At 30.6% G+C, this 15,164-nt stretch overlaps 2 protein-coding genes across 2 annotated transcripts; both read left to right on the top strand.

The window, feature by feature from the left end:
• The first annotated feature begins 1,154 nt into the window (after positions 1-1,154).
• LOC25484290 (protein DOWNY MILDEW RESISTANCE 6) lies at positions 1,155-2,892 on the top strand. Its single transcript, XM_013613065.3, has 4 exons — positions 1,155-1,436; positions 1,522-1,772; positions 1,894-2,212; positions 2,548-2,892. The coding sequence occupies exons 1-4, from the start codon at positions 1,230-1,232 to the stop codon at positions 2,797-2,799; spliced, it is 1,029 nt and encodes a 342-aa protein (XP_013468519.1). The 5' UTR covers positions 1,155-1,229; the 3' UTR covers positions 2,800-2,892.
• A 5,470-nt stretch (positions 2,893-8,362) lies between these two features.
• On the top strand, positions 8,363-11,036 carry LOC25484289 (flavanone 3-dioxygenase 2). Its single transcript, XM_013613063.3, has 4 exons — positions 8,363-8,842; positions 8,992-9,242; positions 9,321-9,639; positions 10,568-11,036. The coding sequence occupies exons 1-4, from the start codon at positions 8,636-8,638 to the stop codon at positions 10,817-10,819; spliced, it is 1,029 nt and encodes a 342-aa protein (XP_013468517.1). The 5' UTR covers positions 8,363-8,635; the 3' UTR covers positions 10,820-11,036.
• The last annotated feature ends 4,128 nt before the right edge of the window (positions 11,037-15,164 follow it).

Raw genomic sequence — 15,164 nt, 5'->3', positions numbered from 1 at the left:
AGAAGACTTGAGGAAATTGATTAATTTTTAGTAAAAAAAGACATGTGCATGTGCTGATTACAAGAGGTAAAAGGAAACACTTGAAGAGAAGCATGGGGGGCCAAGATTTGTCTTAATCAGGAAGTACAAAAGGGTTTGGATTAATATATATAATTGTAGCATTTTCCACAACTTTATGGTGTGTTACTTAATACCTTGGTGTGTTACTTAATGGCAGCATTTTCCTCCTCAATTCTAACTAGTCAGCTCAATTCTGATGTGTTGAAAATAGAGATATTCTCAATTGAAATCTCTCAATTTTTATCAATTGTACCATCTCAACTATTAAACATGAGAGAAAAGAGAAATCAAATTATAAAGAAAAAAAGAGATTGAGTTTAATGATCAAGAGGTAACAATTGAAAAAATTTGAGAAGATTTCAATTGAGAGAATTCATTCATGTCTTGATGGTCCTACCACCCTTTGATAATTTCCAAACATATGTTTAGCTGACACATTGATTACATTAGCAGATAATTAAATGAAAATACGAAGGGAAGAAAAAGGTGCATAGTGGTTATCTCATATATAACTTGATTATTCTATATCTTTTAAAAGAGAAATGATGGTAAATAACTCCAAACTTCTTGTCATAGTACACCAAAAATAAAACATCTTGTCAAATAGGATATTCTTTTCAAATGACATAAGCAGGGCAATTTCTATGCAACAAATAATACACTAATTGTTAGGTATTAAATTTTTAATTGGATTATAAAAATTTAGGTGAGTTGGATTTTAAGGACTCACGAGGATTGCAGACCCTAATCAAGGATCATCCACAAAAGAGATGCTTACTTTGTATCAGAAATTAAACAATAAATCAACTTTTTATCAGCTGAATCAACTTTCATCCACGTTAAGTATTAAATTGAGATAATAATGAAAAGCCGGCAACCTAAGTATGCAAGCCGGCAACTTTATTCATAAAAGATATACAACATAAAACAAACCATGACTAGGATGAAGCTTATAAAATAATATGAAAAGATGCAACTACAAACACAATCCTAATAAAAAACAGGAACATCACTTTCAAGTTCCCAATTGTTGCAAAAAATATAATTATCTTTGTCAAAATTAAGATATATTAATGCACAACATGTTTGCTCTTCTCCATCAACATAGAACCCTTCCACTTTTAGCCTTTAATCTCATTGTGTCAAGCATAATCAAACTATACTAAGCAATGGATAAACTTATTACAAGTTGTTGGTCCAACTTTCAATCTGTCCCTGAGAATTACATATTTCCACCAGAATCAAGACCAGGAAATTTCAAAATCCCATTCAATAGTAGCATTCCAGTGATTGATCTTAGTGAAGCACAAAAGGGTGATAGAACTAATATAATTCAGAAAATGATCAAAGCTTCTGAGGAGTTTGGATTCTTTCAGGTTCTTAGTTTACACTAATTTCTTTTTCCAAGTTTATAACTTTGTCCAATGCACTAGTTAAATATTTATATACTATATGTTACAGATTATCAATCATGGAGTCCCAGTGAATCAAATGAAAGAAACAATGAATGTTTTTAAGGAGGTGTTTCATATGCCTGATGAGTACAAGAAAAGTTTGTGTTCTAATGACCCTTCAAAACCATGTAAGATGTTTACTAGTAGTATCAACTATGACAGTGAAAAGGTTCATCTATGGAGAGACAATCTTAGGCATCAATGTTATCCTTTGGAGCAGTGGCAACACATATGGCCTGAAAATCCACCTAGATACAGGTAAATGAATATAATTTCGAGCTATGACACTCTCTTACTACTAATAGATGTCATAATCGAAATTTCTGAATTTGTCCTCGAGTGCATGTAATAGCTCATTCCAATAGACCTTTTTTGGCAGGGAATGTGTTGGTGATTTCTCAACTGAAGTTAAGAAACTGGGTTCGAGGATCATGAATTTATTCGGTGAAGGGCTTGGCCTAGAGTATGGTTATTTTGACAATGATCTTACCGGTTCAATTCTTTTGTCGGTTAATCATTATCCACCATGTCCGGAACCAAATTTGACATTAGGAATTACCAAACACTCAGATCCTAACCTCATCACCATTTTACTGCAAGACGATGTATCTGGTCTTCAAGTATTCAAGGATGGAGAGTGGATCGCTGTTGAGGCTCTTCCTCATGCTTTTGTCATCAACGTAGGCTACCAATTGCAGGTACACTTATTTAGGCATTTTAACTTGAATTCCGAAATTGATCCACCACCAACCGATAAATCGTCTCAAAAATCACATTACATATCATAAACAATTAGCCACTAACTATAATAACGGTCCTTTAGATTATGTAAAAAAAAAAATGTAACTTGCGATCCAAGTCAAAATGGTGCTATTTGAATGTTTAGATTGAATGCTCTTTGCCTTAAAATCGATTTAAATTTCAAAATGAATCACTATATCCATCACAATATGGTACACAAAATTGTTTCTCTTCAATTTTGTCTCTTTTGTTATATATGTACTTTGACAAATTTTGTTGACTTGTGGTACAGATAATCAGTAATGGTAAGCTAAAAAGTGCTGAGCATAGGGCTGTGACAAATTCAAGTCATGCTCGTACAACTGGTGCATTTTTTGTAGCTCCTTCAGATGATTGTTACGTAGAGCCAGCACAAGCTATCACTGATGAACATAATCCACCAATTTTCAAGTCCTTCAAATACAAGGATTTCAATTCCCACTACTTTAACAAATATGCTGACACAGACGTGGTGCTGAAATCATTTGAGGCACCAAAGAATTAAATGAAATAAGTTTTTTGGAAGGAAAAATGTATTGTATTTGATGATGTAAAAGAGATATGTAATAATATAAAAATAACTCATTCTCATCTTGGATTCTCTAGAGCTTTACCACGAAGTTAGTTGTTTAGTCACACACACGGTGGAACTTTCAAAATAATCTAATTCATGGAGAGAGATCTAAGAGGTGCTAAAATCCTTTCATAAATAATTATCATTCCACTACCATCAAAAGTCGTGTTCCAAACATTTTACAACTTTATATTTGCCTACTCCCTAATAATCAACATTCATTTTTTTCACAAATGCAATTTTTACATTACTTATATTTCGCATCACTCATATATTACTCCTTTTTCATATGAAGACTTCAAATTTCTAGATCAAGTTTTTCAACATAAAAAGGCATTGTGTGGTTCAGAGCTGTGTAGAGCAATTTTGGGACCTAAGTAAAAAAAAAAAGAAGAGTGTTTGATGTAATATAAATCATCAATCCTCATATTTACGTCATATATCTTTTTAGCTATAAAATTGTTTATCGAATTTTATGATTAAAATTCTAATATATATATATATATTTTTTTTGAAGTGAAATTTTAATATATCTCTATCAATGCATAGGAGTTGATTCGATTGATTTTGCAATATTGTTAACAGGCCGGCCTAATAATTTTGAAATAGAAAATGCACTTCTTCTTTTCATTTTTGCTCATTTTCACTCCAAAATTCTCCTTTTAACCCCAGCGTAAGTTGACTACTGTTTGATATCCAACGCGAGTTAACTGCACTCGATACCAGCGTGAGTTAACTTGCGTTGGGTTATGTTTTGTTTTTACATTAGAATAGGCAAGCTTTCTGCCATTGTGTTTAAAAAAGAAAGCAAAATGAAATTTCTCCCTCCAAGTACAAATTTCATCAAACTGAACCAAATCAACTTCAACTATAAGTAAGTGCTTATGATCCTTTTGCATTGGTTTTTCTGTTTTGTTTTAAATGATAGAACCAAAGTTTTATTTTTATTTTCATATGGAAGAAAGAAAATACCAAAGTTTTGGTCATAATCTTTCAAAAATAAAGTTTTGGACATAAATAAAGCTAATTTTCAAAATTGACACAAGTCATCTGTCTATTGAAAATCAAAACATGTTAGAGTTGCAAATTAGGATGTTGCATTTTTAGGTTATTTTGATGCTAATGCAATTTTATGTCATGCAATTTTAGTTTGTTGCAAATATTTTATGATGAAATTTATTATTTGATTTATCATTTATTTATGACGCTAAAATATAGTGAAAATAAGTTACACAATTTTTTTTAAAAATGTTGAGTAGTTTTTATTAAAAAAATATGAGTATTCATCATTTATTAATTTAATTTTAACAAAAAAAATAGAAAAATAATTTGGGTAACCCATTGCCCAACCCAAACAAGAAATTAGTGGATTTCCCCAAATCGGTCCAATAGTATAACATGTGGTTATTTTATCTCATCCAAACTGAAGTATTATATATGGTTCAGGTCTTGGGTTGGGCAAACTCAGCCCAAACCGACCCACGTACACCCCTAAGTTTACAAGCAAGAGACTTCCAAATGTCCAATCACAACTGAAAGAGACTTATAAATGCTCAATCACAACTGAAAGAGACTTCTAAAGGTTTACAAATGAAGTATTGGTTCTTACACTTGATATAAAATCAAAGGTGTAAACAATAAAATATTGAACAAACTCTTAAACTAAGAATTTCTAAGATACAAACTTTGATAAGAAATTCTTAAATGTTCTATGCGCTTTTTGATTTGACAGAGCAGGGGCACAACAAAAATATCAGATTCTTGTTATTGTTCTTCAGTTCCTTATATTTGCATGGATTTGAGATACGTTTGAGAATAGTGTCAGCGCATTAAGAGTCGTTGAGAAGCTTCAAATCAAGGACATTGGACCATTGCCTGATATGGATAATGTCGTTGATTAGACATTCGAAATTCCTTTCATGAAACTAGAATTATCCGTTCATTGTCTTTCTCCTTGAAGTTCTTTGTTTGTTTCTACACGTGGCCAGAAGAAGACAAATTGTACTATCAGAGTATTGATAGAGACAACTATAGAAGATGACAAATCTGACGTGAATTCCGAGTCCATCAGGATCTTCTGTACTTCAAAGTCTGATGTAGATCTTCAGCTTACGAGTGACATCCTTTCTTCTGATCCAAGATGTTCACTTCTGGTTGACCTTTCTTCAGATCTTCTACCATAGTGTTTAGCTTCTCTTGTGCTTCTCATGCTCTTATACATGTTTAGACCTTGTTAAATTTTAATCTATGATTTTAGGCACTTGAACATATATTAGCATATTAATTACTCTTCGATTTTTTTATCATCAAAACTCTAGAGAAATTGTACAAACCAATTTTATTCCAACGGATGTATATTTCTCCAAACTTATTTTTGAATCTTACTTTGTCTCGTAAAAAGGAAGACTACCTACACCAAGTCAATAATTTTTATATATAATACTCTAGTTAATTAATGTTCCATAGACTAGTGTATGTTCCACATTCATCAATCTATATATGTTTCCAAGCATACTTCTATTATTCTATATTGGCATATGAATAGTCCAGCAATATTAGGGTTGACTGGGTGGCCTCTTCAATGGCCTTGGCCACTCCAAGTATATCATTTTAATGAAAAATAACTGTCCAAAAGGAATAGTGGACAAGACACTATTTTGTTTATGAAAACTTCTCCTAAAAAAAAATTCTCTTGTCCAAATTTATGTTGAAGACGTTATTTTTTTGCTGTAAATATTCTATTCTTAAATACTTCTTGATTAACTGTCATTCCCATAAAGCTACGATTCATTATGCAAGTCAACTTGCTAAATCCTCCATGTGTTGGAGTAATTGTAATAAAAACAGTACTTTTAGAAGTAATCATGGGATATCTGGCATTTGCCAATTTTTTTGGCATTGCTTGTTCTTTTCATGTTGAGCTATCAACTATTATGAGTTGAAATGAGATAACACATGCTAAATTTGGTCTTGCCTTTGGATTTAGTGTGAAATATACGTCTTATTGTTTAGTCTTTTTCTAAATGCCTTGCAAATTAAGAAATAGGTGGAGAATTTGTCTTTCTTGCTAAGAAAATGAGCTTCCATTTTTCAAACCCTAGTTTTACTTGGTGGGACCACCAACCTTCCCCTTACGTAATTACGTTGGTTAACTAATTTACTAAGCATAGAAACATTTTGTTATCATTGCTAATAAAAAGAAAAGGATGTATGCGTTAAATAAAACACATTTCTAATAAAACAAAAAACGAAGAAGAAAGGAAATAACTGAAGTTACAAGAGCAGTAGGTGAAGAAGCCAAGCCCGCACAACCAAAATCAATTTACTTTGCCGAAGAAGCTACCCTTTCTTTCTTCTATTGGAATTGATTTTGAAGGATAGAACTGATTTCTCAGAAAACATCCAAACACATATTTAGTAAAGTAAACTTACATTTGGACTTGCAAACTTATGTCTATCACATTTCAACGTGTGACCAAACAGCCTAAATGAAGTGTAGGTATTGGCTCCAAAACTAAAACGATAGAGATCAGAGAGAATAAAAATACAATGAGACTATGTGAGAGAGAATTGTCTAAAAAATTGTCATAAAATGATTGTATAAATATCATTTAAGTAACAACTATGACTTTTTGTTTCTTTCTTCCGAAATTCAAAGAAGTCGATCAAATCCAAATCTCATCGCCTTAGTCGATTGCTCACATAGACCAATTTGAATTGTTGCTAGAATACAAAATACAACGGTTGTTGGTCTTCACCAGCTTCGACCAGTGCCTCCGGCGGAGAGCAATTGAGAATTGAAACCCGACAATAAGGCGGTGGCGTTCCACAGACGACGCTCGTGAGGTCAAACAAAAACAAAAGGGATATTATTATGAAATTGAATCGACGTTCAAATATGTTCGTTACAAATTTTAATCGGAGAACAGTAAAAAAAAAAAAACTATAATATATTGTAAGTAAATTTTGTCCTTCAACTTTTTTCCTTCGCTAATGCTGGCTACAAGATCAATATCTTTTTGGGGTGTTGTAGATAATTATTGTCTTATTCAGGACATATGCACGTGCATCAAATTGGTGCAGTTTTGCCACTAAATTTTAAAATGAACAAAAAATTATTATATGATCATAGTTAAACCATAAAACAGGTTAAAGGATCAAATATTTAATTTAACCTATAGGATTTAATCTTGCCTCATCATTTCAAAATGTTTGATCCATGATCCCTTAGTGCTGCCGATAGATATATTTGAATATATTTTTTTTAAACAGTGATATATTTGAATATCATATTAAATTTTTATATTTGGTTAATTTATCCTTACAAAATTAGTTGCTAAGTGGAGATCGTCACTCTTTATAAACTCTATTCAGTTTATATCTTTATGAGAAATGCTAACGAATGCATCTAATATATTCTTTAATGTCCTTTAATAATAAATTTTTATAAAAATACGTGTATCAATTTAGTAGAATTTGTAATATTTAACTTTTTGAATGAATAATTTTAAATTTACGGTTCGAGTATCTCGTAGTGCTCGTTAACAAAACCCTATCTCGTTTTGTCAAGAAAAAAAAAACAAGGGAGCGGTTATGGTGCATAAGGAATATGCACCGTACATAAATCCAAGCCCATTAAACCGGTAGTCCAACATATTTGCTTCCTACACCCCCAAGCGAACCCAAACGAAACAAAATGAAACAACACTACAACTGCGGAAATCATCATTTTAGTTCAATGATGATTTCAGAGTGTTGATTTGGTTCAATGACAGTCACAAATGTCCTTATTATAGTATGTTTTGTATAAAATTATGCCAAAATCATTTTGCTGTGGAAATGGTTTATGTGAGTTGTACTCCATAACCATTAGATGTACTTGATGGTTTCCAGCAGCTGTACTCCAAAATCATTAGATGTACTTAATGGTTTCCAGCAGTTTCCCAGCCATAAATCCCTTTAACATCACAAAGATTTCGAATCCAGTAACAACTTCAGATCTGAAACCGTGAACACAAAACTATCAGATCCATCAAATTCGTGAAAGGAAGCGAATCCTCAAGAACAATCATCGATGATTCGGAAACATCAATTTGTTCCTCAACACAACCAGAAACTTCGATTGGTGCTATGGTGGAAGGAACTGCATCGTTCGTCAATTCAACAACATCAATCTCCTCTTGCATAAATCCAATATTCTTGCACATGAGTTGTGGATTTCACGTGCATATTCAGCAATATGTGAATTGTGTTGTTTCGATTCAATCATAGAAGAAATGAGTTGAGATGAACATGACTATTTTGGAAGAAATATTTGAAGCAAATGAAGTTTGATTTGGTGTAGTTTGAGAAGCCTAAGATTATTACACGTGTACACTAGATCTGATGGTTGTGAAATGTTTATGAACAGAAATTCTTATGCACAATAACTTTGCCCATTTATAATGACTTGCTTCAAAAATAATAAATAAATTATAATTTTAATCACGTTGCGATTCCATTTTGATTTTGATCAAAAAAAGTAGTATAGATAGCCGTGAAAAACCAGACCACCAATGCACCAACCCCCAATTTGCCAGCCAGAATAGGAAAACTATATCATGTGATGTACCAACACCCAAGAGAAAACTATGCCATGCGAACCACATGGGTATGCTTTAAAATATTAAGATCAAGAGGTACAATATAATCATTATAAAACCACACATATATTGCTCTTTTCTCCATCAACAAATTAAAAACCTTTCATTCTTCACCTTGAAAAGCAATGGAGAAACTTATTACAAATCGTTGGTCCAATATTCAATATGTCCCTGAAAACTATATATTTCCCCCAGAATCAAGACCAGGGAATGTGAAAATCCCATTCAGTAATAGCATCCCAGTGATTGATCTAAGTGAAGCATGTAAGGGTGATAGAAGCAATATAATCAAGAAAATTATCAAAGCTGCTGAGGAGTTTGGATTCTTTCAGGTTCATCTAGTTCGTGCCATTTATTTTTCTTGCTTTTAATTTAATACATTTTTTTTTGTTTGGTTCTTCGTTGGTCGAATGTATTCAGAAGTTTAAAGTGAACATTAAAATTAGTTTAGCGGCCTAATTAATTAATGGGATTGAAACAGGTTATTAATCATGGGATTTCAATGGATCAAATGAAGGAAACAATGAGTATTTTTAAGGAGATTTTTCATATGCCTGATGAGTACAAGAAAAACTTGTGTACTAATGACCCTTCCAAGCCATGCAAGATGTTTACTAGCAGTTTCAACTATGCAACTGAAAAGGTTCATCTATGGCGAGACAGTCTTCGCCACCCATGTTATCCTTTGGAGCAATGGCAACACTTATGGCCTGAAAATCCAACTACATACAGGTAAATAAAAATGAATGAATAGCATAAGTATTATCCTTGCATATGTAATAGTTTGATCTAATAAACCTTTTTTAACAGAGAGTGTGTAGGGGATTTCTCAAATGAAGTTAAGGAATTAGGTTCGCGGCTCATGAATTTGATCAGTGAAGGGCTCGGCCTGAAGTGTGGATATTTTGACAATGATCTTACCGGGTCAATGATTCTTTCGGTTAATCATTATCCACGATGTCCTGAACCAAATTTGGCACTGGGAATGAGTAAACACTCTGATCCAAACCTCATCACTATTTTAATGCAAGATGATGTATCTGGTCTTCAAGTATTGAAGGATGGAAAGTGGATTGCTCTTGAGGCTCGTCCTCATGCCTTCATCATAAATGTAGGCTACCAGCTGCAGGTACGCTTATTAGTCATATATAAATATAAATGGAATATTTTTTATATGCAATCTTTTTTATTTGTTCTCTAAAAGAGTCACTGATATTGGATGGTCACAACTTTTCGTTTCTGTTTCTCTAAATTTTTTGTGAGACATTTACTCTTTCAAGTTTTCCATCACTATTTTTATTCCATACTTTTTAGTCAACTCATGTCTAACCTTCATATTTTTTAATGACATTTCCAAAAAATGTGCACAATATTATGACAATCTCCTCCAAAACAAATTATAATTTTATAACAAAACATGAATTAAATATGAATTTTTAAGCATTATATATGTGTGTTTTTTTCTTTTCTAAGTGATTAAATAATTTTATAACTTATGCTAAATTGGTCCCTAAATGGAGTCCCTTACTATAATTTCCAATTTTATTTTTTAAGAGGATAATTTTCATCTTTTATATTATGTGAAAAACTAACTTGCTAGAGAGTTTGCAAGGACAATAATACTTTCTCAAAATATTGGTTAGATACTCCCTTCGATCTTATTTACATGAGAACGTTGGGTTAACAAAAGTTGATGTATCTGATTCAAAATTCAGTATAGATACATCAACTTTTGTTGACTCAATTTACTTTCATAAGTCATCCCTTCAACAAAAAAAATGTGTTTCTATTTTGATGGTATAATACGTGTACTTGATTCCATTTACTTCTGAATTGCATTATATGTATTTCCTTGTATCATTGTTATAAACAAAACTCTACTTTTTAGATATATTGAATAATTAATGTATCGAATTTTTTTTTTTTTTTTGACAAGGTATCTAATCTTTATTATAGACTGGATACATTAATCATTCAATGTATCTAGAAAGTAAAATTTTGTTTATAAGAGTGACCATAGTAGTTTGAATTGTATTGACTTGTGGTAATTATCACAGATAATTAGTAATGATAAACTAAAAAGTGTAGAGCATAGAGTGGTGACCAATGCAAGTCAAGGTCGCACAACTGCTGCTTTTTGCTTAGCTCCTTCAGATGATTGCACTGTAGAGCCAGCACAATCTTTCATTGATGAACACAATCCACCAATGTGCAAACCTTTCAAATACAAGGATTTCAGTTCCCACTACTTTAACAAATATGGTGACACCGATGTAGTGCTTACATCATTTGGGGCAACAAAGAATTAAGGTTTTGCTTCCAAGTGTTAACATAATTTATGTTATCATAGATAACATAAATTAAATTTCTAATTTGGTATTTTCATTTATAAACTTCTATGTATTTTAAGTCCTATCTTTAGTCTTGACAAACATGTTATAGGACAAGTATTGAACTCGTGATTGCCACAAATGATTAATTGATTTGTCTGGATACCAATTTAGTTGGAAAATCAATTATCACAAATGATGTCTTGCATTGCATTAGTCTTTTATCAAAAAAAAAAAAAAAAAACCCATTTTTTTTATTTTGAAGGAAAAAAAAACCTATTTTGAATTTGTGATGCACATGTGAAAGCATATTATTTTGGTTAAATATATAGAGAAACATAGTTTTATAGTGTTGAGAATGAACAAATATAAAATAACTTTAAAATATGAAGAGCAATTATAATTGGCATGTTTATTTTCTCTAATTTTAATTTTAAATTCATCTGTATTTAAAAAAAAAAAAAGGAAAAAAAGAAAAAGAAAGATTTAATGGTATTAAGCTGGTGATTGGTGCGTTATTTTAATTATTTGAATGTTTGTCCTTGTGAGCTTAGCTAAATTGATATGAACAATGCATTGTATATGCAAGGTCCGAGATTCAAACCCCAACCACCACAGAAAAAAAAAAAATATTATTTGGGTGTTTCAACTTTCAATGTTCTGATATTATGCATCACAAAAGCTTAAGATTGTTTTCTTTTTCCACCTTTAAAGGACATACTTCACTGTTTCCAGGGGATCAAGCACAATTTTTTTTATTGATAATGAAGAATTAAGAGGAAGACGATTAACATTAATTAGAGTAGAATATGTATTTTGGATTTAGCACTCTAGATGCGATTTTTTGTTGTTTTCGTCGTTCTTCAAGGTTTTTTTTAAAGTAATTTGTAAGTTTGATAGGCTAAACAATAAGTATCCGACACAATGACACAAGATAGAACATCACAAAACAAGACAGAACAATATATAACAAAATTTTATGATATTGAATAATTTTTGGTCTTATACGATTTTTGGTGGACAACAAACTATTTTGGTATTTTAGATAATTTACAGTCCTCGTGAGCTTAACTCATTTGGCAAGGACAATGCATAATATATGTAAGATCCGGGGTTCGAATCCAGACACCTCCAAAAAAAAAATAACAACTTACATGTGAGGAAAAAAGTTGTGATGTGGGTTAGTGAGGGACAAGACTTTCAGTTTTGTCATGTCCCCTGCCTCCAATTTGTTATGTCCCTAAAACAGTCTTTCAAATCAAACAGTGTAAAATTCGAGTTGTCATGTCCTTCATTTTTTTAGCAGATCAAACTCATCATTAATTCCCTTAGTGCACTTCTTATGCTAGGAAACCTTGGTGTGACTAATATATATTCTATTCTGGTTTGTTCAAGAAACATTAAAGTAGAATCTCAAATTTGCAAAAATCCTAATCACCCACAACTAATGGAGTGTAGGTAAACCCACAAGTAACTTGATTAACGAGAATAAACTTAGGGGACCAAAACATAAAAAAAAAAAAAAAGTAATAAAGTGAAATTATAAATAAGTTAATGGATGATATATGTAATTAAACTTTAGTATATAGTCTTGCCGTCACTTATTCAAATTTTTGATTCGTCAAAAAACAACCAATTCAATTTATAAGATGAAAATTGTCACTCGTTGTAAATTTTATCCAAATTCTATCTTTATTCTATGTGAGATTTTTGTTTTCTTAATAGTATCAACATAATTGGAATAAAGACTCAATTTAATTCTTCACAGTTTTGTTTTTCTGACATTTTATACGGAGACAAATTAGTCTCTCTATTATAATAAATCAAAATCGACATAGAGACTCATTTGTCTCCTATATGAAAATATTAAAGACTAGTTTTATTTTTTGGTCAGAGATTAAATTAAGTTTTTATTCTTTATAATATTATTGCAATTTCAATTTGGTTGAAAAAGAGTAGTATGGATACCCGTGATAAAACCATACCCTTCGAAGCACCAGCATCAAATGAGAAAGACTATAACCTTCTAGCTAAAATAGGAAAACTATACCATGTGTTGTACCCACACTCGATGAGAAAAAATGTACATTTGCCAGCCATAATAGGAAATTTATACTCGTGAATCACATGGTATGGTTGAGTGGTTGAAGATATTGGTATCAAAGGATACATTCTTATCATTATAATTAATAAATGTACACATTCATCACTATTGTGTGAAGTAGAGTCAAGCTAGCGACACTAAACTATTACAAATTGTTGGTGAAGCACATAAGGGTGATAGAACCAAAATAATTCAAAAAATTATTAAAGCTGCTCAGAAGTTTGGATTCTTTAAGGTTCATATAGTTCATGCCATTTATTTTCTTGTTTTTAATTCAATACATTTTTTTTGGTTTGGTTTAGGTTGGTCCAATGTATTTGGAAGCGTGAACATCAAAGAAAAATTAACATAAAAAGAATAACAATATGTCCTCAATTTGAAAATTTCAACTTATAATTATTATTAAATAATAGTGTTATTTTTGTTCAAATGCATAATGATTTATAAATATAATTTTTATATCCCTTAAAATAATTTACTCTTTTTTTCTGTCTAACAAAAGATATGGTTTGTCTTATGCTTGTAATGACCCTAGTTTAGATAACAGTAAGATTTTCATTCAACCCAAAATATTTTAAGGCCTAAAACGAATTATGATGTGAAGTTTTTATATAAGATTTCAAATATGTCAAATGGATTTTTATTTATTTTTAATGAGTGATCAATATATTTATTTTTCTTTTTTTGTGGAAGACCTATGATTTTTATGTTAATTGTCAACACATTTTGAAGCCTAAAGTGACTTTTAATGTAAGTTTTTTTTTTTTTTTTATGTGAGATTAATTGATACAAAAATAAATATATGACCCACTCATATCAAAATTTAAAAAGGAAAAATTGACGACTGCCCTTAGACATTGGTTAAAATACTAAAAGAACAAGTTGTATTTCCAAAGACAAAATTTATTTTAGTAGAATCCTTAAACAATGTCCTTAGTGAATGAGAAGTGAGATAATTACGAATTAATCACTCTTTTTGTCGGTTTTATTCTTTGAGTGTGAACCAACATATTCTTTGGCGACTCCTTAAAATATTACTCCTTTTTACAAGTGAGACTAAGTAGTACACATTTTATTACTTTTTTAAACGTGAGACCCGTTAGTTACTCATGAAAGAGAGAAGATCCTTATATAGTTGTTTGTTCCTTAATAGGGACTCATTTTTTCTTCTTTCAATGGAGGGTCCTTAACGGGAAGTGATCCTGGTCATATATGTATTTTTAACTAGTTTAAGTCGTATTATGTATAAGAATCTCTCACCATTTTTTTTTATAAAGTATTAAAAACACATAAAAAGCATAAGACAAGTTTGAAGAAATATTTTAGAGGTGCTAAAAATAGAAATAAAAAGGTATATTTATTGAGACCAAAAAGTTATTTAACTCTTTTAGAAAATTACCGGATCATTTATTAACCAAAGAAAAATTAAAATCACAATTAATACATCATTTATTTAAATTGGAAAATCAATTTTGGATATTAAATGATTCATATAATAGATTTTTTTTTCTCATGAATTAAACATGACTCTTAAGTCATACATATATATCAATCACAAACAACATTGCCAACTACATGCATCAACCACAAGTATCTCTTGCAAAATATGCATATCTCTCATGAATTAAATATGATTTTTTTTTTAGTAATGTATCTTTTGTGAGGATGAATATTATATATACTAGTTGAAGACGAACACGTGAATATTATAGGTATAGATAATAGATATTTTTCAATTATATATTGCGATAAACTATACTTATCATTTTCAATGATATCAACAGTATATTAAATATCTTTCAAAAAATATAACTAGTATAAAATAAATTTGTATATTTTTTAATAGCATCAACAAAATAGCATTTTAATGATCAAATTTTCTTAAAGTTATAATTGATAGGAGAAAAAGACAGCCCAAAACAGTCTACTTTCTTTATTAATTTTCTTAAAGATAAATTTGATAGTATCTCGAAATGATTCTTAATTTTTTTTGGTGGTGTTTAAGGTTCGAACCTTGGACCTTGCATATATTATGCATTGTTCTTACCAACTGAGCTAAGTTCACGAGGACAAATAATTCTTAATTTAATTGACCATAAAAAATAATAAACATAAAAAGATTATTAATTTTGTTTTTTTAATAGGAGAAAATGAATAATACTCTTGTGTTTAGGGATGAAAATGAATATTCTTATGATACTTGTGTCTAACAAGTATATA

The sequence above is a fragment of the Medicago truncatula genome, chromosome 1, assembly GCF_003473485.1.
Source record: "Medicago truncatula cultivar Jemalong A17 chromosome 1, MtrunA17r5.0-ANR, whole genome shotgun sequence".
Taxonomy (NCBI): Eukaryota; Viridiplantae; Streptophyta; class Magnoliopsida; order Fabales; family Fabaceae; genus Medicago; species Medicago truncatula.
This window is presented reverse-complemented; position numbering and strand designations above follow the sequence as displayed.

What these genes read in the sequence shown, in the direction of transcription:
- LOC25484289 (XM_013613063.3), top strand. Translation starts at nt 8,636, where the DNA reads ATGGAGAAACTTATTACAAATCGTTGGTCCAATATTCAATATGTCCCT. An exon ending in AGGAGTTTGGATTCTTTCAG is followed by an intron (nt 8,843 to 8,991) that starts GTTCATCTAGTT and finishes GGATTGAAACAG; the next exon opens with GTTATTAATCATGGGATTTC. An exon ending in GAAAATCCAACTACATACAG is followed by an intron (nt 9,243 to 9,320) that starts GTAAATAAAAAT and finishes CTTTTTTAACAG; the next exon opens with AGAGTGTGTAGGGGATTTCT.
- LOC25484290 (XM_013613065.3), top strand. Translation starts at nt 1,230, where the DNA reads ATGGATAAACTTATTACAAGTTGTTGGTCCAACTTTCAATCTGTCCCT. An exon ending in AGGAGTTTGGATTCTTTCAG is followed by an intron (nt 1,437 to 1,521) that starts GTTCTTAGTTTA and finishes TATATGTTACAG; the next exon opens with ATTATCAATCATGGAGTCCC. An exon ending in ACGTAGGCTACCAATTGCAG is followed by an intron (nt 2,213 to 2,547) that starts GTACACTTATTT and finishes CTTGTGGTACAG; the next exon opens with ATAATCAGTAATGGTAAGCT.